General features: G+C 40.5%; 1 protein-coding gene across 1 annotated transcript in view; it reads right to left on the bottom strand.

Annotated features, from left to right (window-relative positions):
- Positions 1–26,706, bottom strand: part of COL22A1 (collagen type XXII alpha 1 chain) — a gene marked incomplete at both ends in the record, with an annotated part of 197,763 nt that overhangs the window by 19,572 nt on the left and 151,485 nt on the right. Inside the window, 14 exons of the mRNA XM_080339502.1 lie at positions 333–386; positions 1,216–1,269; positions 3,424–3,477; positions 3,671–3,784; positions 5,737–5,784; positions 6,178–6,222; positions 13,923–13,976; positions 14,857–14,892; positions 18,085–18,162; positions 20,402–20,446; positions 20,989–21,093; positions 21,899–21,952; positions 23,538–23,591; positions 25,664–25,717. Of these exons, the coding sequence (XP_080195628.1) occupies positions 333–386; positions 1,216–1,269; positions 3,424–3,477; positions 3,671–3,784; positions 5,737–5,784; positions 6,178–6,222; positions 13,923–13,976; positions 14,857–14,892; positions 18,085–18,162; positions 20,402–20,446; positions 20,989–21,093; positions 21,899–21,952; positions 23,538–23,591; positions 25,664–25,717 (849 nt within the window). The remainder of the gene's footprint in view (positions 1–332; positions 387–1,215; positions 1,270–3,423; positions 3,478–3,670; positions 3,785–5,736; positions 5,785–6,177; positions 6,223–13,922; positions 13,977–14,856; positions 14,893–18,084; positions 18,163–20,401; positions 20,447–20,988; positions 21,094–21,898; positions 21,953–23,537; positions 23,592–25,663; positions 25,718–26,706) is intronic.

Below are 26,706 nucleotides of genomic sequence, written 5' to 3'. Positions count from 1 at the left end.
TTAGATCTGCTGGTTCTAAACTGACCATTTATTCCACGTAATAAGAAAATACCTATGCATGTTACTAAGTAATCTCTGTGGAAGAGTTTCATCATCATTGTCCTGTATAAAGTGAGCGGCTGAAGCTTAGTGTCAATACACAGAGTGAGTTGAAGCAATCAGTGAAAAGTGGCCGCTGTATTAAATATCAATTATCACAACTGGGGAACCCACTGGAAAATGCAAACGCAATGCACAGACAGACTGGAACGGTCCTTTCTTCCACAGGTAGCTTGCAACAGCCTTTATTAGTAAGGAAAATATGGGACTATTTTTGCAAAAGAGGAACTTACAGGTGGGCCAGGGTTTCCAGGAGCCCCAGAGAAGCCAGGCATTCCAGGGTGGCCCTGCAGAATGAAAAGAGGGACTTTATGCATTATTCATATGCCTAGTTGTATAAAAGTTAACTGGTGACAGAAAATTACAAAGTAACATCAAAATGAGACAATACACAAAGAGTTGCTTATAAGGAAAGAAAGAAACATGGCTTTTTAAAGCAAAACCTTGGTTTCAAAGCATGCACTTCAGGAATAAATGTAGTTAAATATAAGGTGTTCTTTTGCTAATGTGTACTTCAGCCTATCCCAATGGAAGAGGAAAACAAATACTGTGGAATTGTACAAGGCAGGAGATCAGGCCAGAAACCAAACCTGTTTAAAATACCCTACAAATCTCATTGAAGAGGTGCTGATTTGCACCTTAAGCTATTGACTCAGCCCTTGGCAAAATTAACTATGAAACTTTGCTCTAATTTAGATCACTCTCCTCTGTCTTGTGGCATCTCAGCCCTTGCTAAAAGAGGCCATTTTCATTCATCTTCCTGGGCAAATTGAAACACTGGCTCTTTCAACCCAGAGACACCTGACGTCCCAGAACAACTCTTGGCATTATCTGGGGAAATAACTAAAGGTTAGGTGATGTAGAGAACTGAATGCATCCAATCTAGCGGTGAGGAAACAGATCATACAGGAACGTTTTTATTGGAAATGGAAGCCTGTGGAGGACTGCTACAGTTTCACTCTTTAGCATAGCCCAGTTGAGGTTTATCAGTGATAAAGAGCTCCCATGTTTCTCCTCTGCCTCTGAGAAGGGTATTGCTCTACAGACATCATAGGAGTTGTTGATGAAGGAACAATCACAGCTATGGCACTGTTGGAAAGCACACTCTGTTTTTACCTGTTCACCTTTTTCTCCCGCATCCCCAGTCATACCACGATCTCCTTTAGCACCCTGATAATAAAAAATAAAAGCCATTGAAAGTCACTTAGATTCAGTATCCTATCAGCTTTTTGACCTTTTTCATATAGCACTTGGACATTTGAGCACAAACCTTAAATTAGGACTGAGTCCTGCTTGCCCTCCTCTTAAATTCTTCCCTAAACTTTCATAACCAATGTTGGAGACAGGAATATATGTGAAGAATGGCTTTTGAGCAGACCCAGCATAGTGCTTTTTTATGTTGTAGTCTCATGGAGATGAAGAAGATTTACACATCCTTAGAAAGCAGACAGGTTGTTAGGAACTCCACTAAATCAGATCTTGGTAAGGAATCATTTGACCCAACAAAGGCACCCACAGTATGAGCTAGTAATCTCTTCCTTCAGGGACAGGAGCAATAAAAATGGCATTTCTAAGGTGCAGTCAGAAAATTCATATCCAGAAAATGCCCTCCCCTTTCTCTATCTCTCTTTCTGTCCTAGTGAGAACAGAACAGAGGCATCTAACTCAAATGTAAATATCTATGTTATCAAGACCTAAAGTAAGGTGAGCCTCACACAGTGAAAAACACTGGGGTGATGGAGAACAAATTATGAACAATGCATAGAACTCTAATTAATTGCTGGCTGTGGAAATAATACTCTAGTTTACTCCTTGAGAGCTCAGAAATAAGTGGGAAGGGAGGGCTGCTATCAATTAATTTAAAGATGCCTAATTCTTATAGCCAGAAGGCATGAAGTTGCTCATGTGCAAAGACCTGCAGTTCTACTGCTCCATTTCGGAAAGAGACCTAATACTAGTCCAGATAGTGTTGGTAAGGACAATGTACCACATCTTCAAAAGTGCAGAACTCTTTGGGTCTTTCATTGCAAGGACCTTCTAACGTATTTAGAAAGGAGTCAAAAAGACTGTGTTTGCACCTTCCTAGGGGTCTTACAATTTTGTCTTTTAACATTTGCGAATTCTGTGAATCTGCTTTTTTACTGAATGCAAGTTAGACTATTTATCAAACTCTTGATTTTATTTTATCCACATATACAGTTTAAAATTGGTCCTGTTATTTCACCTAAACATTCAATTTTTCATCCCAAATCTCTGCTTTCTCCTGGCATGCAAAAAAGCAGTAGACTTGATATGTCTCAGGCTTCTTGGCTTTTCTGCCAGTTTTTGTCTTTACGGGTTACTAATTCTTTTGCAAATTTTACGCTGGAACAGACTTTCATTTTGATCAACCCTGTATTTACTTTTGAGACTCTGCTGCTCTCCCTACCAGGCTTTTAATTGCAAGATATAAAATTAATTCATGAATCTCTACTAGCTTGTTCTGCAGCCTAATAAGTGCAAATACGAAGATGTTAAAATAGCAGTGGCTGTTTTAGACAGTAGATCAGTAATGCAAGGAAGTCTGGAGGAAACTGTGGTCCATCATGAAATCACTTTCTGTGTCCCTCCATTGATTTGTTTTGGTTTATTTCACATTAGGCAGTTGAAAAGGTTTTGATTGTGACCAGGCACTGGCACTGTGAGCAGAAGGGTGACAGACCTCTTCATGGGAAATGCCTGAAATGCGACATTATTGGAATTCTTCAGACATTGGAAGTTTTATATTTGCATATGTCCATTAGACAGAAGCATACAGCTGAAACAAGCAGCTCTTCCTATAGCGTGTTTCAGGAAACACTCAGAGTCTGTGGATAAAACCACCATGGCAGATCATATATATGAAGTCCAGCAGCCCACTGTGTCACCCTTAATTTATGTGATGCAAGCATACAGGATCTAAAGAGAACAGAAACATGCAGGGTGTCTACCACTGAGGCTTTAATTTCTTCCTTACCAGATTTGAACTGAAACTTAGTGTCAAGTCCTTGTCTGTCTCAAAACACCAATGTAATGAAATTCAGTATCAAGAATCAGGCCCTCCACTTGTGTATGTGTGTCTGGGTGTGAACAAAGGGACAGTAGAAGACATTATTTAAGTGAAACGGTGTTCACGGGGGAGCTATGCAGTCCTGTGCCCATGTGGCATGCCCGTGCATTGCCAGTACAGAGCCCATCCAACTACCCCTTTACACAGAGATGGATGACACCAAGTTCCTGCTTTAGACTGCGTACTAAGTAGTCACAAACAATTTTTCATTAGACAACTGAAGAAAACCAACCAACCTTGGGGCCATCCAGCCCGGGTGGGCCTGTAGGACCCCTGGGTCCAGCATCTCCCTGCAATGCAGAAGAGGTAGAGGTAAACAGAAGTTTAGTCTGTGGACTCCACAGACATCTAAAGCAGATTCACTAGGTTGTTGATTGAAAAACAAAACAAAAGAACAACAACAAAATCAACCGTCTAAAAATAATCTAAGAAAAACAAGTTTATACAACATCCAAGGTGTTTTCACTTCCCCAGCTCTCTTACCATTTTCCCATCCTGGCCATCTCTACCTGGTGGTCCTCGGAGACCTTTATCACCTTTGAAACCTGGGATACCTGGCAATCCTGGTGGGCCAGGAGGGCACTCAGTGCACACGTCCTAGGAGACAACATGGAGAAAAATTGGCAACAGACTGAAGGTGCCTAGCAGACCTTGCAGAGACCGACTACAAAAGCCACAGTGTGGTGCCAGTATAATGCATACGTCTTTGCAGTTTGACCAGGTTGGGGAGGATCTGGGTTAGTTTGCCTTACAGAACTGAAGTGACAGCAGTGTGGAGCAGAGTGAGGGTCAGCAGCTGAGCTCACACATGCCCCTATGGGGTATTTTCTATCAATTCTAGTTGGACAGGTCCCAACTGATCATCCATGGTCAAGAAACAAAGGGAAAGCTCTTCCTACTGTGGAGCTCAGAGAGATGCAAAGCAAGACCACAAAGAACAACCTTGTTTTGAAGCTACAATAATACTGGTTTATACACTGGTCTGAAAGAGCTGGGTTACTGCTCAAAGGGCAGATTGCTAGAGAAAACTTGGGTGCAGCACAATGTCAGAAAGGGTGTTCTTCAAGGGAAACTGTATTCATCAGCTAGCATGGCCAAGGAGAACATCCAATGGAGTTCGTGAAGACCAAGTGAATGTCACAGTGTCCTGGAAAAATTCTGTCTTGGAGAATTACCATCACCCTCTTTCAAAAACTCTTTGAAGAATCATCTCAGTAGTCTTTACACTTCTACTATCCTCAGGAAATGAAATACCATGGGCATGACATTTCCATTTCAAAGGTAAAGTCCCTTCAGCAAAAGGGGAGTTAATCCTGCCTGTAAGAGTCAGCGTAGCACAACAGACAAATCTTTAGGCTGAGAGTTAGAAGACCTTGCTCCAATAGCCAACTCTGCCAATGATCCATTGCAAAATTGTGAGGTAAATTGTCTTTCTAAGTCTCAGTTCCTACATGCTTATCTATCTATCTATCTATCTATCTATCTATATGCTTATATATGTATCTAGTGCTTGAAAAACACCAAGAACAACAAAGCCTTAATTTCACCTGGGATTTCAAGGTCCTGCTTTATATAGATCTGTACCAAGTGTGGAGTGAAAAAATGCCAAACATAAAGAAAATGTAAGGCATATGTGTGTGTTTAGCCATAACATAATCAAAGGAAGGAAACAAAAGAACATCAAAATGACACCCTGTACTCAAGAATCAGTCTCTTGCTGTTGCTCTGATCAGAAATCACAAGCAATTCCAGGCAGTGAAATATTCAGAAAAATACTTGGCTCCATAAGAAAGAAAGCACTTCAATGAAGGCATTTCACAGTAGCAATCTTGAATGGGTCTTTTTGTTAATGAGGTTCATAATAAAAGCTAATTTTTTAGTTTCTTTTAATCAATAAGAAAGGGTTTATTGCCATGTCCCAAGACTTCTGAAAAAATCTCCCAACTCAGCCCATGTAAATCTGTAAAGATTTTGCAGTCAACACCTATTATATGCTATTTCCCAGACAACTTACTACATGGAAAGTAAAAGCAGACAGACAGACCATCACTTTTGAAACAGGTGTACATCTGGGGTTAATCACCTGCATCCTTTTAGAAACACTATGGAAACTGACTTTTCAGCCACAGCACAAACCTACTCCAGTCACTGTTGAAGGTACATGTAAAATATCAGATATTTTATTTAAATGCTTTCCATTTTCTGGTTTAGGTGTTACAGCTGGACAATGTTTATTTCTCCTTGGGAATGCATGCCTCAGAAAGAGCTGAAAAAGTCTCAGAGCTTTCATAACATACACCATAGTACAAAGATCTTTGCAGGTCATTTCACTGCTGTGGATGGTCAAAAGGCATTGGATTTTGATCTCCAGCATGTGGTCTAGTGTCCCAGTATCAGTGCAATTAGGAAACCTGCAAATTTCAAGTTCTGACAGAGTGTTTAAAGGCACCTGTTGCACTTGTAGCTCAGATACTTTCCCATCTCAGAAAGTTAGTCAGGTCTGAATAAAATATACAGATAAACTCCCTCCATGATCAAAGGTTGATTACCTTTACTAGGAGATTGATGTCCTCTGGAGACAGCAGGGGTGGGGAACCCTGTGGAACAAGAAAATTCATTGTCTCGGGTAATTTTAAAAGACATCAATGTACATTAAATTCTCCTGAAAAGACTTATGAATTCTCATTGATTTTCCTTGCCCTGCCTAGGGCTCACTAGGCCAAACACATATATGTCCTGTCCTACATTATCAATGCAATTCATCACATCTTAGGTGAGGTCTTGCTGAGGGCAGTGCCTTCAAAATTTTGGCTTTTATTTACACACAGGATATCCAGTTATTTTCATATTGTTATATTCATATTTCTATCATAACTCTTTAGTGGGGGCTAGGAAGAGCAGCAGTGGAAATTCACTTAAGTTCTGAGGTGAATTGTACAGGTGGAAACTGAGTTAAAATGAAGATGTAACAAAGAAGTGAAGTTACATACTGGTTTTCCAGGAGGTCCTCTTTCCCCTGGATTTCCAGGCAGACCCTACAGAACAAGAGAAAGAAAAAACTGTTAAATTATCATACAATAACCCCCTTGTTTCTTCCATGGTCTGCTGACTGCCCTGGACTAGCACACATTTTACTTTCTGTCACTGAGCACCACTGTTCCTTGCATGTAACAAACAGTAAACTCTTTTACATACCTGCAACTTTAAAAGTTATCCCTGTCATTTTTTGGTCTTCTCTTAATGACTCCCTCTCAACCACTCCTAAATCTCACTTATCTACTGTATGACCTTATTAAATTCATTAGAGTCGTGCAAAGATGGAAATTGCTTTAGCTTGTCTTCTGGTCACAGGAAACACAATGAACTCCAATAGTGTGAAGGATAGAGATTCAAATCCCTGAAGACATAACACAAAAAATTAAAACCTTGCTTTGCGTAAGCCTTACAAACAGGTGCCTTGCACCTGAAACAGCAATGAGCCTTTTTGTTTGTTTGTTTGTAAGGGTGTATTGGTATCAGTTTTCATGAGATGAAGGCATAGAAATTACCAGCATCCTTAGAATTTAAGGCCCATGAAGTCATGGTTTGGAAAACACACCTCCCTGGAATGAGCATCTCTTACATGTCATTAGTAAGTTATTAGTTTGTTAAAAAAACAGTCGGTCAGTGTCCACATAATGACAGAAACCTCTCCATTGCAAGCATCCTTGGAGTAGTGTATTAAGATGGACTGGGTGATATTCCCCCAAATAATCATTCAAGCATAAATGTTGTACCCCTGTTGAGTATCTTAAAGTACATACAAAATATTTATCTATCTTAGCCACAAACAAAAGACTGTCTTACTGACGATTTTTGCATTGGCAGGAATAGTTTCCACTGACTATTTAAAAGCACCTGTGTTCAGTTTGGTTGATTCTGCAGCAGGACCCATCCAGGGAGTTCCCTGGGATGGTGCCAGATTCCCCATCCAGGATGTTAATCAACACACTGAAGATACAAGTAGTGGATTTCAATCAGCCTAGACTCAGGAGGGGCTCTCTAGGGCACTCTCTGAGATGACCCAAAATTTACACCTAGAAAACTAATTTAAAAATTTGTCAAATGCTTTGTCAAGAAGGGGACTAGGCATTCTGTCAGCCGCCTTGTCTCAGGTTGGTCCGTTGTCTCCAGTCAACCAGTTCATCATATTATTTATGCAGATAACCAGATGGGGAGTTACTATGCTACCTGGGGACTAATGATTTAAGTTCACTGTGTGTGCACACAGGCAAAGTCATGGTACCCTGCTACACCATAATTATAGCTATAGAGCAAACTTGAATTTCATCCGTGTGTCTCACTTCTAACTTAACTTCTGTACCTATTGCTAGAGAAGAGAGAAAATGGAAAAATACATTGATTATTCTTTTTTTTTATATCCATAATAAACACTTCTGGGTGAACACCAATCCTTCAATTACCTTGACTTTCTAAGACACAAACTGAAGTGGAGCTAGTGGAACCAAAGCAAACGGAAGTATGTGGATAAAACCCTGTTTCCTGAGACACTAAACCTTCTTCAGGTGAGAACCAAGAGAAGATAAGGTGTGAAGGAGATTCTTAGCTCATAATTCCCCTCAGATGTCATTCTGGGGAACTGAGTAAACATAAGGAAATATTATAACCATTAATAGTTTTGCTTCTTCCAAACAGCAGCAATGTGGTTGTTAGAAGATTGTGGGATGTTCCCAAAGTCTCTTCTCTTTCGCTGATGTTAATCAGCAGGTCATGCTTTTGGCATCATCTCCACTGTAGTTCTCAACCACTTCTGCAAGTGGGAAGAGGGTTGTCTAAATAAGGATTATATTGATCTTGTATCCCTAGACCTGCTTTGTTCAGGAAGACTCACACAGCACTTGCTTGAAGGAGTGTGATGCAAACAAGGACTTGAGCCATGAGAAACATCATGGATCAGAAAGCAACACAGAAAAGAGATTGCAGAAATATCTTTAATGCTAACTATTAACATAGCTATAAATAAGCTATTCTACCACAAGGTTTGTTGACAGTCTCTTGTTTGGGGATCTGAAACATAATGTGGTACCAGAGGTGGAATTTGAGCATTTAAAGAAGAATATAGGAAAATACTTCTTAGTTATGAGAAAAGACAGGCAAGAAGGGAGTGTCTAAAATTTAAATCCTGGCAAAGATTTAATCATGGCTGTGATATCCACATGCCTTGTCACAAAAAGGGATTGACCCGTTTTGTATGATGTCTTTTAACAGGATGCAAATAAGCGAGGATAAGAGATTAAGCTATGTGTCATGGCTGACAAATGTGAAAACCAGTACATACCCAGGAAAACTTAATAATTTGAATGGTACAAGACTGAAAAAAGAGAGTGGCCTTTGAAGAATGCTTGTCTGAGCTGAAAGGAACAAACCAAATGTAGGATGATGGCACTTCAACATGTTGCATTATCAGAGAACAGGCAACTGGAGCAGGGTCCAGAAAAAGACTGCTGGACTATAGAAGCCTGGAGTTAGAAAAGATTGACAATAAGGGTCAAGCTGCAAACATTAGTCATAAACCTTAAATATAAGCTTAAACATAAGTCCTAGGGAAAAAAAAAAAAAAAAAAAAGCCAATGGGAGGTTTAATAAGTGTACTCTGGTTTGGGGTGTATGCACCCTGAAACAAACTCAAAAGCTCATTGGAACTGTCCTTCTAACTGAATGGGAAAATCACCCCCAGAACAGAAAACTCTGGTTTTCAGATCCTAAGCAGTAATATATGCATCCACAAAGTTTTTGTAATTATAAAAATAAATGCAGGGGAAGATTAACTTCCATGTAATATTGGAACTTGCTTATCATAAATAATTAATAGAATTAAAAAGTGGTTAATTCAATGTTTAAGTTAATTAAAATTATCATAATCAAAATAGAGAAAGAGCTTATTAAATAGGTGTCCTCAGTGCTAAGAGTAGGAAAAGATAATGTCTCATTCAGATTGTTTTCTAATCTAAGGGAACTAAGTAGGTATGTTGAACAGAAACATTTTATCTCCCAGCAGACAGAAGAGAATGGATGCTTCCCAAAGAATGTGTGGTGTAAGGGCATTTGGCCAGAGAGTTTCTGCTCCTTTAGGGGTATCCGGTCAAGGATGTTTTAAATCCAACAAGAGAAAATAAGGAAAAGCCATAAATAAGAACATACAGGAACACAAACCTGAACAACAAGTAAGGGAGGCAGGAATGGGAACCAAACCTCGACAGTCACACTAATTGATGAAGGCATGTGGAAGTGCAAGAAGGTTTATTCCACAAAGGTTATCTGATCTGGAACCTTTTCAATTTGGAAACTAAGGGAAAAGGAGGAAATCCTGAAACAAAATACATCAAGACACAGACTTATCAATAAACAAACCTCACCACTCACACTACTTGATGGTCTATCAAAAAAACACAGGCAGCACCTCCAGGATGATCAACCTGAACGCTGTGAGTGATAAGACTGTAAACCAGGGGGAGTCTGAACTGGGAGGGGTGCAGGAATTTATAGAGATTTGGAGATGCACAAGGGGCCATGCAGGAAGCGAAGGGGGAGCAGAGAGGAACAGGGGGGCAGACAGAAAGCGGTATAAAAGGGCCTGGTTGTGTAAAACAGGGCTGGTCACTGCACTTGTCTGGCTGAGCCCTGAACTTGATCACCATGGTTTGTCCTATCATTTTATATCTTCTTACTAAACCTTTTCTTAACTATCTCTCTGCATAATGTGTATGTGCACTGCAAGGACCAGGTGCCAGCTACTGGTGAGACCTGGATGTGCATGTGAGTGAAAACTGCTGGAGTCAGAGAGGAGGTGTAGGCTCCCCAGCCTCTGCTGTCAACTAATGGAGTGAGTATTGGGGTCTTTAACCTCCAGCCACTGGAGTGGGAATGGTGTGCGTTTCCCAAAACACCTATTTTGGGGTCCAGCATGAGTAAGGGGAGTGAGGGGCTCCATGACAGTGGCTTGTGTAGGAACATAGGTCACAACCCATGTGCCTGGTTCCAGCTGGGATGGGAGCAAGTGTCTGTATCTTCTGCAGTCCTGGGATGTGTGTGTAGGAGTGTGTTTTGGTCAGAAAACTGCAACCTGGACCAGATGGCAAGTAGGGGAACTTGGGTCCAGGCCAGGGTATCAGGTGGGTGAGGAGGTCCATGCTGGTACGCCCATGGAAAGCATGGAGCGTGCAAGAGACAAGTGTATGAGTGTTGCATGTTTGCAACGAACATCAGGCTGGACCAGAAGGCAAGTAGGGGACCCATGAGCCACGTAAGGGGGTCTGGGATCTGAGAAGAGGTGCCAGTACAGAGGGGTTGTGTTAACACTCAAAGAATCTGCAAATATGCATGTGCTTGTGAAGCCAGAGAGTGATGTGCGTGTGTGTGTGTGTGCTAATACCAGTGACCTCCTGTCTCTACCAGCTGAAGAGAAGGGACGTAGTTCTCTCTGCTTATGTTATATGTGAGTCCTGTATGCAGGTGCTGTTGAAGGCAGCACCTTGTGTGTGACAATCTGTGTGATCAGCCATGTCAGCATCCTCTGTGTCTTTGTTGTCCATGTCTGTACCTCTGGGATTCACATGCAGCTTTGTTACTGGCTGAACATTTGTTACTGGTTGGGTATAAACTGGAACACAGGAGGTCCCATTTAAATTTGCGAAGAAACTTCTCAGTGAGGGTGACGGAGCCTGGAACAGGCTGCCCAGGGAGGCTGTGGAGTCTCCTTCTCTGCAGACATTCAAACCCGTCTGGACACCTTCCTGTGTAACCTCATCTGGGTGTTCCTGCTCCATGGGGGGATTGGACTGAATGATCTTTCAAGGTCCCTTCCAATCCCTGACACTCTGTGATTCTGTGAACCCGCAAATGGGAAAGCAGCAGCCGCATCGTTCCAGCTGGGCAGAGACCCCGAGTCCTGGGCAGCAGAGGCCAGGCAGGAGGGACCTGATCTGGAGCAGCCCAAGGAGGCAGCCATGTACATGACATCACTTAATGCGTAGAAATATTTTTTGTAACTCTCAGAATATGAGACTGGCCAATTTCTCTGAAAGAAGGTACTTAAGGCTATGCTCAATGCACAGTACAGGAATACTGCCAGCTTAAAATGTGATCTACGTTATTTTTTTTTTTCCAAAAGTAAGTGCAAGGAATACTTGAAATGATTGAGGGCATGGAAGCAGGCACAATATGTAATAGTCTTGTTATGGAACAAATCAGTCCTCCTATAGGGAAAAACAAAGACCACAAAAAAAAAAAGGCTTGGGAAAGCACTTTTCAGGCTATAAGAATTGGAGCTTTAGTTAATCAGATAAAAAAATGCAAGTTAAAAGAGAAGAAAATAATGTATATGGGACAAGACAATATGCCCAGCTTTCTCCCAGCAGAAGGGAAACTGTAGTTATGGACATAGTGAACTCAAGAGGAAAAATAAACACCAAGCCTTTTGCTAAGAGGAACTGAAAAAAGTCAAACAAGCATGACTGTATTGTAAACTTGGGCAAGAATTTTCAAAACCTGAATTTTAATAAAACAAGATATTGTCCTGAGAACTCTTGATATTTGATCAAGTTGCCAACAGATGTTTCAAAAGGTGACCCTGGGCAGAGCTATTGCAAAAAATACGGCACACGCTTTTAGGGCACTAGAAAGAAGCTAGAATGTACTCATGTAAATCTATTCACCTGTGGGAGATAATTCTGGCCAAAGCTATTCCAAAAGAACTATTGACTATTCCACCTCCCCAAATACAACTGTAGATCTGACTTGCAGTATCAGGGAATACAGCAACTTATAGCAGACACTTCCAAGAGCATCTGACGAGTCTGCGACTGGAAAAATAATGCAGAGAGTAACCTAATGTGTGAAAATGTGATTTAAAAGAATTATTCAGTCTTAGGGAAAAAAAAAAGAAAAAACACAAAAGAAAACAAAACACAACATGGAATATATCTGCAATAGCCACAGCAAAAAAAGAAGATATTGAGGCAAGTCATTAAGGCTATTGCCACTGAATGGCTTGGGAGTTGCATGGTAAATTCATATTAGCAATTCAAATTAGAGCTTTCCTAACTGATGACATACTATTTAAACCTGACAGAGTACAAAAATGGGCATGCTTCAGAGAATACAGCAATACTACACTGATATATGAGAGTGAAAGAGCAGAACAAAAAAATTCTTTGTACTAGTCATAAGTGAAAGTGGAGACCAAGAAACAGCAAATGCATGATCTTGTCAAATAAGGTATCCCTGCTGTTATACCAAGAAATGTTGGAATGTGTCTTGTAGTTACATTTACACTTCCTGAAACACAGGTAGAATTGCTTAACAGGTGATCAATCAGAATACAGAGAGCTCCTGAAAGACATATTGAGTGCAATTAAAACAGCGTAATAGAGGATATGTTTTACAAGTACTATACCATAAGGAATGATTGGGTAATTTTCCACAGAGAAAAAGAAAGATGTAGAGACTGAAGTACTGCCTCTCTAAGGGCTGAGCTTTCAACGCTGATCTGAGTAGAGGCAGGAAGAAACTCAGAAAAGCTTCCTCTGGCACTCTCATCACACAACACAGTTGTAATAAACCATCTATTGTATCTCCTGTTTAAAAATCTCATGATAAAAATCTCAAACATCTCTAAACAAGGTGAGGAGATCTAAAGGCAGTCAGCAGGACACAATTCTGAATCTGTGGCAGCTTAGGGACACAGGGTGATGGAGGAAAGGACCATTTCTACTATCATGGGCTGACCATAATAATTTGTCTTGTGAAAAAGCAGATGGTAAGAAGACTAGGCCTTCTTCTCCAAACACTGTAAGAGGACAGGAGATCCAACCCATAGAAAATTACACCCTTTAGGCCAGTTGATGTATGTCAATAAAGCCACATTAGGGTTGAAAATCACTTGCCATGGAATTAGTGAAAACTGGTAGCCTTTTCAGACATGACAGCATCACAAAGCAGCGCTGAGAAGGAGAGTTATAGAAGGGCACCACCCTCTCCCTACAGCATTCCCTCAACAGGCACAAATCCAAAGCTCAAGCCTTTCAAAATCTTCAGAGCCTCCTTGCTGGTTTTCCTCCACATCACAGAGCTGGCTGATCAGCAGAGAAAAAATAAACAAATGCTCCTTTTTCTGATTCAACACTGCGACAAAGCCGGGCAGCAGGAGGGGGCAGTTTTCCAGTTGTGATTCTGCCACGTTTTTCTTTATACCTCAGCTCCATTACTCACCCATTGAGACGGCAGGAGTGAAAAAAAGTGCACCAAGAGGTTAAAATGTCATCTCTCATGCACAGCAGCAGCAAAATGTACTCACAAAGAGATTTTTAACAGCTGTGGCCCTGTTTTCATAGAAATGTTACAGTTTACTTACCTCGGTAGTTTCTAAGAAGTTCCTAGACAACTTAATAATCATCCTTTTCCAGTGTGGGATCATTCCCCAGTCTATGCTGTCAATTTACTTCTCCAGTATAGTTTTTAAATGGTTCAGTGATGGAGTCCACCACTTTCCTTGAGACAACCTTCCTCAGCCTGTTTTCTCTCTGACATTTTGACTTGTCAGTGTTCCACTTCTGCAAATCATCTCCCTTGGACCATCCTAGTAATGCTCAATGACTGTGGTTGAGTATGAGCACAATGTTTGAGGAAATTAGATTTGATCACTGAGACATTTCTTGAGCACTTTTATTTTACTCACATCGTGGCCAGGAGGGCCCTGTGGTCCAGGGATACCAGGTACACCACGGGGACCCTGGAAAAGAGAGAACAAACAAACTCAACATGAACAGTACTTACGAGGTGCTTCTTAGCTGAAGAGAATAAATCTTCAACCCAGTAGTTATTGTGGGGAAAAAGGGTAACTAGCAGTTAAACAACTATGAGAGAGTATAAAAAATATATATTCTCATGTTGCATTATCACAGTATCAGTAATTTCTGTGCCTCAAGGGACTTTACGTGCATCAGTAAAGTCAAGCCTCACATACCTTGACTAGAAAGGTAATAATGACTCTTTACAGGAAGCAAGTTTATGAACAGGGAGAAAATATAACTGAGCACAGGATGGAAGAGGAGAAAAAATGGTCCAGCTCCTCAGTATGAGCTAGTACACTGGATAGGACTGGCTCTCATGCTTGAAATTCATGGCAGCATGTACTAAACCATGGTACACAGCTATTTGTTTCACACCAACAGATTGCATGTTTGTAAAACTGCATGTTGAGGAACTAGGCATGTTTGGTGATTACTAAAATGCAAAGGTTTCTGTAAGATTTAAGTAAGAAAAACGCTTAAAAATGCTTTGGCTATAGGGCATAGCAGTGCACATTGAATCACATGCCTTGAATACTTTTTTTGAATGAAGGGTTAAACAAGTGACTCATTCTTTCTTTTGTAGGACTATTGACAGGTAAGGAAAAGTTGTCATCATGCCAAGTCTCGATCAACTTAGTATAGTAGACAATATCAATGCACAAGAGAAGTCCTCTTTGGAGGATCAGCCACCCTGTGACCCTAACAACCCTGGGAAAAAACAAATTAAACATGTCTTCATGAAATCATTGGTAGAAACACAATTAATGTGATTTCCCCCTCCCCATAAAATCCAGGTGTAGTTAGAAAGACATACTGTACCAATGACCCTTTGTCTCCTGGGGGTCCAACAGGGCCCTGAAAACAGAAAAGATACAGCAATAAAAACACTTAAAATTAACACCCCCCTTGGCTGATCAGACTGTCCTGGAGCATCACAGTAACAAACATTGGAGAAGGAAGGTTAAGAAAAGGAGTAAGTCTGACCGGCTGCTCACATAAACATTGTTGGAGTGTGCAATACTCACAAAAGGAGGTTTAAGGGAAGGATCAAAGGCAAAATAAGGAAGAAATTGAGGTAGATCATGGAGGAAAAATTGTGAGAAAAAATTGAGAGAAAAAGATACCAAAGGGGTCAGCTGTATGCTAACACAATGCTTCTCTGACTGAGCCCTGCGCATGTATACATTCCAATAGTGCTCTTCAAATCTTATCAGCCAGAGAGGAGGAATGGGATCAAGACATTCTTGACAATGTTTCTAAGAGTGCTGTTTAGGATAGAGAGCAGCCCTACAGAGAAGGACTTGGGGGTATTGGTGGGTGAAGGGTTGGACATGAGCCAGCAATGTGTGCTTGCAGCCCAGAAGCCAATTGTATCCTAGGCTGCAGCACCAGGAGTGTGGGCAGCAGGTCAGAGAGGTGATTTTGCTCCTCTGCTCCACTCTGGCGAGACCCCCCTGCAGTGCTGGTCCAGCTTTGGGGTCCTCAGCACAGGACAGACATGGACCTGCTGGAGAGGCACCAGAGGAGCCACAGAAATGACCTGAGGCTGGAACAGCTCTGCTGGGAGGACACATTGGGAGTTGGAGGTGTTCAGCCTGGAGAAGAGAAGGCTCCAGGGAGACCTTATTGAGGTCTTTCTCTACTTAAAAGGGGCCTATAAGAAAGATGGGGACAGACTTTTTAGAAAGTCCCGTTACAACAGGACAAAGTGTTTTAATGGTTTACAGGACAAAATCGTTTTAAACTAAAAGAAGGGACATTCAGGCTAGACATGAAGAATAATTTTTATACAATGACAGTGGTAAAATACTGGAGCATGTTGCCAAGAGAGGTGGTAAGTTCCCTGTCCCTGGAGACATTCAAGGCCAGGCTGAAAGGGGCTCTGAGCAACCTGAGGTAGTTGAAGATGTCCCTGCTCATTGCAGGGGAGTCAGACAAGATGACCTTTAAAGATCCCTTCCAATCCAAACTGTTCTATGATTGTATAAGTTTTTGAATGTTGATAGAGGCATTATTCCCTGCATTGGTATACATGGCACGGGCATTTGTGTGTGTGCAATATGTATGCATATGATCATTGGAAATATGTGCTCAGCCTTATTATCGGTTGGAAGTGGGGACAGAACTACAGCACTCTTATATCTGTTGGGCTGAGACAGGACAATTCCCCCATATCCTGAAGGCCACTGTATTCAGCTACCTCTAACACAAGGTAAAGCATCCCATGGGACCTGTGTGCTCTTTAAATGAGGTCAAAGCAGGAAATCCAGCGGGCTTGCATATTCTGTTCATTTTGGAATACAACTTTAAAAGGTGCACCTGAGTAGAATGAGCCACTAGAAGGTATCCACATCTATAGGAACCCTACAGAAGGCATGAAGTACCCATACCATGCATGGATGAGTCAATCCGGCATTGCAAACACACCCGAAACAAGGCTCAAACTCACATCTCTGGGTCTGTGTTCGAATAAACTGGCTCACACTATGATTCCTCTCCCTTTGATTTCTATTTCAGGCACATGAATTCACTAGTCCTCATACAGTCCTCCATGCAAGACGCCTTAATGCTCTGCTCAAGCAAAAGCTAAATACATAATTCTGAACCCAAAGTAATATGAAAAGGGCAAGGCAGAGCAAGAGCAAAACAATTCTACTTATGCAGAACATACGTCCATTAGGCAACTTCAGCATAAGCATGTGAATTCACCCCATTTCTCCAAGCATCCCCCCCTTCTGCTTATGGTTCAGTTGGGAAAGAACACACTCAGATAATATTCAGTTTATGTCTCAGTATTATGTAAATAGTAAATCAATATTTTAGCAGACAAAGTAAAAATAAATAAATAAATAAATCGTCATTTATATATGTCTTTTATATCAGGACCAAAGCCCAAGAGAGGTTAAGGGCATAGGAGAAAACAGGGTGAGGACTCCAATTAAAAAGAGGTGCTGGCTTTTAGCTCTGAAGCCAAAAGTATTTTGTACACACTTTTGTTACATCACTAAAAAGACTATAGACTGACACCTTTAATTCAGTGTGTAATATGCACTGAAGTAGCCCCCTGACTTCTATATTTTTTTTTTTTTTTTCTGTGGGACTCAAGCTTTGTGAAAGCCTGATGGGTGCAACATTACACAGTGTTGTTCAAATTTCAGAATCTTTGCACTGGAACTGAGGTTGCAATGAATCTCCAGTAGAGAAAACCATCATAACAGTAAAAAACAAACAAACAAAGCTATTTAGTGGAGCAGATTAAATAAATAAAAACAAATCAATCAGGTATTGTGTGGTGTGTAGGTGGCTACTCAACCCAACATTGATCAAGCAATGACACAGGAAAAAAGTTGTCCTCTGGTGTAAGGCAAGTGACATTTGGAGTCAAGTTCTTAGTAGTTTGCATTCATGGCTATACTAAAGCCTCAGTGAAGAACTTTGTTGCCTGGTGTATATCAGAATGCAGAAGTGAACTCACCTACTGCTGTACTGAATCTAAAAATCAGCAATTAAAAACTAGCCATAGACCAGTGACTTTCAAACAAGCCAGATGCTCATTTGCAAATTTAATTTTAATATTAATGACTGAACATTAAGAAACGGAAGAACATCACTGCTCCTTAGATAAATCAAAATAAATAATAGCCAGCACATATTCAACCATTAATAACCCTTTAAGGACCATGAAGGCCATGACACAGCCACAGTGCGAAACATGACTGACCCAGTCTGCATTGACATTTATAGTATTCAGCAAGGTAAAAGCAAATATTAAGTGGAGATACACCTCAGAAAGCTAGATTTGTCAACTAGTATTACACAGCAATACCACTTATCATGTCAAGGTAATTTCCTGTACTAATTGGGAAACATATCCAGATAACTAGAGCATTAAAAAAATGACTGTGATTTGTATAGTATCATGGCATGTACAAGGGGTTGAAAAATAATGCAAGGTCTCAGATGTCCTCCAGCAATTACATCTAGGAACACTGTTCGCATCCTGAAGTTTTCACTTCATTCCAGGTCACAGCAGGACCTGTTACTTACAGGGGGTCCAGCCAGCCCGATTCCTGGCACGCCTCTGTCTCCTGGCTGCCCAGGGAGACCAGGAGGTCCCCTCTCCCCCTGAAACAAAGGAAGAAGTTAAAGGATTTGTGCAGTATTGAGAAAATGTGCCAAAATGCAACCAGGTTTTACAGCAGAACATCACACTGATGCATCCTGACCTGATCCTGCCCAGAGAAAAACGGTGTCAGGATGCGGCAGGGTGGGGAAATGGCACAGGTACTGCCACATCATGCCAAGAAAACTGTCCCTCTCCTTCACACAAGCCCCAGGTCACCTCTGTGGGCACTCACACAATGTCAACGTGTGCCACATCACATAAATGAGAGGGAACAGAGCCTCTACAAGTACTTTAATTTATTCTAGCGCACAGCATAGAATTTCCAGCAGTTGCAATTGCCTGTAGGGTATTAGGCACTCTTCTTGGCTCGGGGAAACACTAAGCACCATAATGCACTTTTCTTTGTGCTTCTGTGGTAGATGGCTAACCTGCAAACATTGTTAAATACAGATTATTTATCTGGGGAAGAAAGAATTAGAGGTGTTTGGTTACATCTTAAGGTTCTCCTTTCCTTTACCAACATAGGACTACATGCAGAAGTGCATGAATATTTTTTTCTAAAAAAACCCGAATTCAACAGTTCTATCACTCTCTCTAGAGGACTGTGCTAAAAAAGGAGATATCTCCCTTCTAGAAAACAGGATTTTCTATAGTAAAACCTGCAGACCACAGAAAACTACTTGAAACTGTTTAATGGATACTGTAGAGACAGGGCTGAGAAATAATTCAGCTGAAAGACTGAAATTTAATGTCTGTTGCCTTGTTACAGGGAGAAATCAAACAAGATTTTTATGGATTGTATTGCAGTTGTGAGATTTGGTCTCACACTGGAAGCAGACTTGTAACAATGAATCTTATTGATGCTATTTCTTATTACACTATGTCCAGCTATATAGAAGCATGATAGAAAAATTGTTACCCATGGATTCTGTCCACCCCAAATTTGGTCTGCAATATCTCCTAATTTTTTTCCCTTCCTTTCTTTGTCTTTTGTTCTTTCTTTCTTTTTCTTTCTTCCTTTCTTTCTTTCTCTCACTCGCTTTTCTTTCTTTCTCTCTCTCTCTTTCTCTCCATTTCTCTCTTCAGCTAATGTTATATTACAAAGAAAAAATCCTGCAAAGACAGTGAGAGAAAGTGTATTCTGATTAGTTCAAACACTCCTGCAGATCTCTTATCTGTTATTTTATTCAAGAACATAATTTCAATATGAAAAGTTCAATAGTATTTTCCCATGCACAATTAAGATCCTTACCATCTTGTGTTGACACTAAGTAGAATATTTCATGAGATTTATTTTAGGTTTGGTTTTTGTTTTTTTGTTTTTTTTTAATATATCAATTATCATTTTATTATTGAGTGTGTGTTCTGAACTGTCAAATATATATACAAGGGAGTACAATGCATTTATACAGAATGCAGCAAAGCCAAAAGAAAACACTTCATGACAATTTGGTTATTTCAAAACTATGGGATCTAGATGTATCTAGTCTCATACGCCTATATTCCTACATTTATCATTTAAAGAATGTGTTTAAACATCCTAGTCTTCTCCTAATCCAGTTCAGGACACAGTCATTTCAAAGAGGAGAAATTCTGGCATACCTGATTGCAGACTCAAGCACAATCCAGGTGCTCTCAAAAGCAAATGTTTTTGCTGTTTTATTGCTTTCTCTATTAGTTGTGTATTTATAAGAGAATAAATATTAATTTCAGCCGACATTAGTGTCATTAATTTAACCAATTAGCTATTCTTAGCCTGAACTACAAAATAGGAGGACAAACCAGGACTGTCTGGTTCCGTTAGAAAATAATTTATATCCACCTTGAGAAGTGAAGGAAATCAGTGCTATGACTGCTCCTTCAGGGGCTGACAGGTGGTCTCCAGAGCAGGTTGTCTTTTAGCTATGCAATGTCTCTCTTGCTGTATGGGTTAAAGGTCCCAGTCACAGTTTCCTTGAAAAAGTGGGCATATAGTCCTTAGTCTGTGCTGAATTCACAGAATGTTGGAAGAAATTTTCAATGTGGAAAGTGAATACAGCTAATTCATATCTCAATATTTACATCTACAGAGATATTGGAATAGTAAAAAAGGAACCTCCTAGAAGCCTAGAAGTGCATTTTTGAGTGAAACCTTCACAAACTCTATTTTCCAGTGAAAAACAGACCATGTTTTCACCACATCTTTTTCTCCAGTTCCAGTGATGGAGAGAAGCAGGCCATAATGAAGCTCATGCTCACCTTATGTCCAAAGGGTCCTGGCAAGCCTGGTGGGCCCCTTTGCCCCTAAAGTAACAGAAACAAAACCAGAAAACAGTTACCATGCAGCCCAACAGCAGTTTGGACTTTAAGACAGTCAAGGTAGCAAACATCCCCACCATCTTAGAATTATAGAATAGTTTGAGTTAGAAGAGACCTTTACAACTCATCTTTTAGTGATAACATGTAAGAAAATTAAATAATTTGCTAAATTGATTAGAATTAAATGCTTATAGGGAACTACCGTCAATATAAGCATTTTTGTGCTGGTCACAAGGACAACAGTCACTCCTTGCAGATGTCTCCATTTTTGATGGCCAGCAGGCAGAAAGGACTGAAGGGGGTTTAATGTTCAGAGATACACCTTCAGTTCTCTCTGCCTTTTTGGATGCAGCACTGTGATCTGGAGAATTTTGCACAATCAGGCCTTCTGGGTTTTCAGTAGACAGCCTGCAAGCACTTGTGACAATGCAGCCTACCTACCAAAAATCCACCGTTCTTCTGCAGAAGTCATGCTTGTCTATTTCACGTTGAACTACTCAAGTGCAGAGTTTGCCAGGAGGACTTACCGGTTCTCCATCTTTACCCTTACCAGGCAAACCCGGCTCTCCAACAGGACCTGGCTCACCAGTTGGCCCAGGCAAACCCACTTTTCCTTCTTTTCCAGGATCACCCTGTAAGAGACAATCCAGCAAAACTCTTAGCAGCATATTAAAGACCATTCCTGGATCAGGTCTTTCATTGTGAATGAAAGATATGTGTTTTTTCTAGCCTTCTCATCTGAATTTCTCTTGGTATCACAGGAAAGTCTCTTTAAAGAGGAGCCTTTATCCTTCAGTCATCTCAAGGCATTTGTAATTTTCCTTAAATAAAGTAAAATGAGACTTTGAAATGATTTGATGGAAGGATCTACTCCTGGAAGCAAAGATCAGCACTCCAGCATGCTGGGCACTGTGCAATGCATGAACAAATTATTGTACAAATCCTTGACCTCAGAGAGCTCACAGCCTAGCTATGAGATGAGACATAACAATCAGGCAAGGCAGGCAAAATGTAAGCAAGAATGCACTGGAAAGCTGAACTAATGGTCCAATTACAACAGATTATCATAAAAGCAGAAATCTCAGTTTCCTAGCCATGAAAGCCAGTTTTTCTTCCAGTTTTGGATTTACAGTAGTCAACAGGGGGTACTTAAAACAGGCAGTGAGGACAGTAGAAAATCATCATTGCAGTGACATCACTGTATCCAGTTGTATCTCAGTGATTGTATTAGGTAAATTATAACACCACAACAGGGTGAAAATCTTACAGCAGGTGCAATGGAGAAGGTCAGACAAGATGATCTAATGAGCCCATGTGTCTTAATCACCCATGATCCTATGAAATAACTTTCCAGTTCAGACTCCTTCTGTCTCAGGTTACTTAAAATGCCAGGAGAGGGAGAGGGAAAGGGAAGAATCAATGAAAGAACATACTCACCTTTTCCCCTTTTTCTCCCTCCTTTCCTGGTAGTCCGGGGCCTCCAGGTACACCCTGGAGAGAAAAGAACTTTAAAGCTTAAAAGATTTTTTTTTAGGCAGTATTTGATCCTGAAGCAAATGGATAGACCAGTGGCTTCAGTACAGTCTATCTCAAGGATTAGTATCATTTTTAAATTTCCCAGTGCAGACAACCTGTAATCCAGAGAACACCACAGAAGAGTTGTGTACCAAGTGCTTAAAGGAGTTGTTTTGGCTTTTTATTTTTTTTCAATATAAAAAAAAGTTGAACAACAAAAGCAAAAATTGAGCTAATCCCAGATTTGCGCATCCTCTCTCTACCAATAACTATTGTATTTGTTCTGTGAAATCATCAACATTTCCTAATTCATTACCAACCGAGCCTCAAATCATCACCTCTGTATCAAAGAATCCAAAAGTCTCACAATCTTATTTTTTCATGGCTACTGCTCTCCAAAGCTATACATTGGAAAACATAGCTAAGTGCATTTTACCCTCTATCTCAGTTTTCAATCATTTTCATGTCCTGGCATATCTCAAAGGTTTCCTTATCAAAATATAGATGATTTAGAGCTCCGAATTAAATAGCGTCATTTTCTAATTCACCAAAACCCATTATGAAGTGGCACTCCACTTTAAGATGTGAAATGATGTCTTGGCACCAGTAAGATTGGATTGACCTCTTCACAGGGTGGTTGTAATAATTATTTTCCTTTTTACACCAATAAAAATTATTTCCAACTGTATTAATTTATATAGGTAATATATTGGTATTACTGGCACAGAAGTTTGCTTAAAAGAATATGAAATTGGAAAAGGTCTTAATTTTCAATATCACTTTCAGTTTGAAATTAAATTGCTACATTAATACAATTAAAATAAATGTGTCTTAACAATTAGTAGAAAGACAATTTAAGATTGCCCAGGTAATAAACTCTGCCTTAATGAGCCCTATGTGCTAAACCACCATGTCTGAACACATTATAACATGGGATTTATCTGCTGTTTTCCACTTAATTCAGAGTAAACCCAGCTAAAACCCAGGCACTAGAAAGAAAATTACAGTGGTTGGGCAGGAAGCAGAGTTGGAGCTTTTTCTGCTTCCAAAAAAGTCTTTGGGCTATCATGCACAACATATTAATGGTGATGAACATCTACCAAGGCAAGGAGGACACTGCATTGCTTTCAAAGCCCTGATTGTAGGATCAAATACTTAGATGTTCCCATAATAAAAATAGGAGAATACCATGGAATTCTTATATCAAGAAGTCATGTTTTCAAAAGGAAATGACAAATAAGAATGAGGCAATAGAAATAAAACCAGAGAGACAATAAACATTGCAATTTTCCTCTAGAAGAGCTGGCAGTAAAAATTGCTTTTGACAATTTGGTGAGGAATGAAAAACCTTATGCCTCTCTCTTGCTACAAATGAATATGAGAATATGCTTCATGGATACACCATTTTCAGGTGCTTCCAGATATTTAAATTCAACCATTAAAAAACTGTAATGAAACACAACCTCTTGAACCTGATAGCAAACATTGTGGAAGGGAAAACTAAACATATTAAAGAAATCAGGACACAGATAGGAAAACAGATCCACTGGTGCACACATACCACATTTCCCGGCAAGCCTCTTGGACCTGGAGGCCCTGCTGGTCCAGCCACACCCTGTTTCAAGAAAATTAAGAGTGTATGCATATGCATTTCACAGCTTGTACCACCATAGGAACACGATGTTCCAAGTGAGGCTGGAGTTTGTATCAGACAGTGTTATTCAACAAAGCAAAAAATAGCATTTTTGTGAAACACTTTGTTGTGAAAAGAAGCATGAAACAATACAAAATGAATGAAGACTCTCTTTGGGAGCTTAAAATTACTTCCATCAAAATAAATCCTAAATCTAGTTGAGATATACGAAGAAAAGTCTAGGCCTGAAACATCAAAAGAACAGAGGAAAGTATGTTGATTTATCATAAAATAAATATCAAGGTCAACAAAATATGTTTTACTGACAATTCTACCTTTCTCTACTCTGGGGAACAAAACCTGAAAACACTCATTTACATTAAATAGACGAACAGCACAAACTATTCAGAGTGTTATAGTTCTGAATTGCAGGTCTTTGCTGTCTGCAAGTAAAAGCTTTTTAGGGTGGAAAATCCCATGTGTGTCCCCAGAAAATGTATGGGGGATGAGAGGACATATATTTGGGGAGTTACATCCCCATAGAGATGTATGGTTTGGGTTACCAGGCAGTATTTAGACATACTTCTTTATACTTGACCATATCCGGGGGATTGGACTAGATGATCTTTTGAGGTCCCTTCCAATCCCTAACATTCTGTGATTCTGTGAAGCTGCTACCTCTGAGTTTAACTCGTCACTGGCCATGGTTCACATACCATCAGAGCTTTGCAACAAAAAGGATTTCTTTTAGCATGCCTAATCCATTTAGGGCTAAATGAGACAGACTGCCTAAAAACATCTGCATCAGCAGACTGAAATAATCTATCTAACTTGGAGCAGAGTACAGAGAAATCCCTTCTACTCGAAGCGCTGGGCAGTAATATCTTGCAGAAGGACAATGAAAACAGTTGGGAGATGATTAAAATCTTCCAAAGCACAGCTCTTCACAAAGTGAGTGTCTATCTGTTGCCTTTGGCTCACTAAAATGGAATTAAAGGTTTCCTCATTTCTGTGTTATTTACAGTCGCTGGTCTATGAGCCAATAGAAACATTTGGAGCAGTGGCAGCCTGTGAAAAGATAGGAAAAAAAAAAAGGTGCCAGCATATGGCTGCATTTCTATATCATTAACATCCTCTAAGGCACCAGGCTATACAAAGAAATAAAACCAATGGCGAGTTTGGTGGAAGGGGGACATTTCCTAACTTTTCTTTTTCTTCCCAAAAAGATTGAGGAGTCCTTCAGCCAGGAGTGAAAGAGAGCTGGGGACAGGCAGATCAGAGTCTAAGGTCAAAGCACGGCTGGGAACAACATCTAAGCACAAGCCCAAGAAAGAAAACCATGAACACAAAGGTGGAAGAAGAAATTTTAGTTACTAGGATGCTTAATTTGGATTTCATATTCCCTCCTTCTCTGAGATATAAACATCCTCTCTCTCAGTCTTTATTTTGAATAGTTTTTCAGTCTTCCTTCTCTTCTTGCAGAGAAAGTATGTGGCCTTTGATTCAGCCATGAAGGGCTTATATGTTCTAACAATAATAAATTTGGACTTGGATCCTTTGCTGTTCTTTAGCACACAGTCAGAAAATAGCAGCCCTCCCTACAACACATGCCTCAAAAAAGTGTTACGTGACAATTCCTCTGCTGATGAGCCTGTATTAAAGAAAACAGAATTGACTAAGAAGCCTAAAACCAACGATGATCAAAAACTAATTGAGGCTGCTGATGAGAAGCGAGCTCCCTGCACCAGGTGGCTGCCCGGGCTTGGCTGATATCACAGTGCAGTAACAAGCTCTGCCTGCATCTCACCCAGAAAAGAGGGAATTTTGTTAGAGAAGAAGAGACTTGGCCAGCAAAAGATGCACAATTTAGAGCTGGGCTGACTGGGGCATTGATCTGTTTGGTGCAGCTGCACATGTTTGCCCACAAGCAGCGACTCTTCCAGCTGCAGTTTAGGATGTGCCACAAGCCTCAGCAGCCTGGGATTGTGAATCTGCAAAGCATTGAATTCAGACTCCCTTCAGGGAAAAATGCTGCAAGGGAAGCATTTACTCACAGGCTCTCCAGGGGCTCCAGCTTCTCCTTGAGCTCCTTTCTGTCCCTTTGTGCCCTGTGTGGAAAGAAGAGAGATACCAGCTGGTTAGAGATGGGACGAGACTGCCTGCCAGACAAAAAGACTTCAAGATGCTTGAACGTGCACGCTGGGCAAGGGCTTTCGTTAGTCAAGTCACAGAGCAGTTTAACGGCTGAGGAAATGGCTCCCGGTTCTCTGTGCAGTGAGAAAATGAAATATAAAAATAAACCCCAGAGACATAAGAAGAATTACTAATGACTGATCAGCTCAGAGGCTGTTTCTCAGCACAAGATGCTGAAGGTTGCAGGCATTAATCTGGGTGAAAATTCCTTCCTATCCTTAGGCCTACCAGTTACTTCATTTTCAGCTCAACTCTGATGGTCTCCCTGCACAGAAGAAACTTTGCCTGCAGTTCTCAAATACAAACAGCAGTCATATAGAAATGGTCAAAATAAATCGTAGTGCAGAGGGTTCGTCCCAGTCCTACTTGCCATGTAGCCCTTTCTGAAGGATTTTGGCAGGACAGGGTCTACTCACTGGATAGTCCCTCATTTAGCAGATGTCAGTTAAAAGTTGCATGTTACTACTATTTTTTTCATAATGCTAAAACTGTGGTTAAACTGTTTAAACTGTTGATGCCCAAGTAATAGTTTGGGCACAGCACAGATGACAGCAGGGTGAACATCCTCCCATGTTGACATGAAAACGTACCTTGGTCATGACTGTAAATAATATACGTGAGCCAAGAAATTTTCAGAAGATAATTGAGACTATAAAACCATTTTATGTGAGCCATAGTGCATTCAAGGTAAAAAGGACTGGGGCTGAATCTGAATGCTCTGCTATGTTTTGTCAAAGTGCTGCCATAACCTATCCGTGCAACTTGTGGTTTAGTAACATCAATACAAGATGCCCTCCTGAAGGATCCTGAAGTTGGAAGGAGTCTCTCAGACAACACTGATCATCCTGCAGAGATACCATGTTTCTGCTGTAATTTTTCTCATGTTTTTCTGATGTCTAATATA

Source organism: Nesoenas mayeri (assembly GCF_963082525.1).
Source record: "Nesoenas mayeri genome assembly, chromosome: 2".
Taxonomy (NCBI): domain Eukaryota; kingdom Metazoa; phylum Chordata; class Aves; order Columbiformes; family Columbidae; genus Nesoenas; species Nesoenas mayeri.
This window is presented reverse-complemented; position numbering and strand designations above follow the sequence as displayed.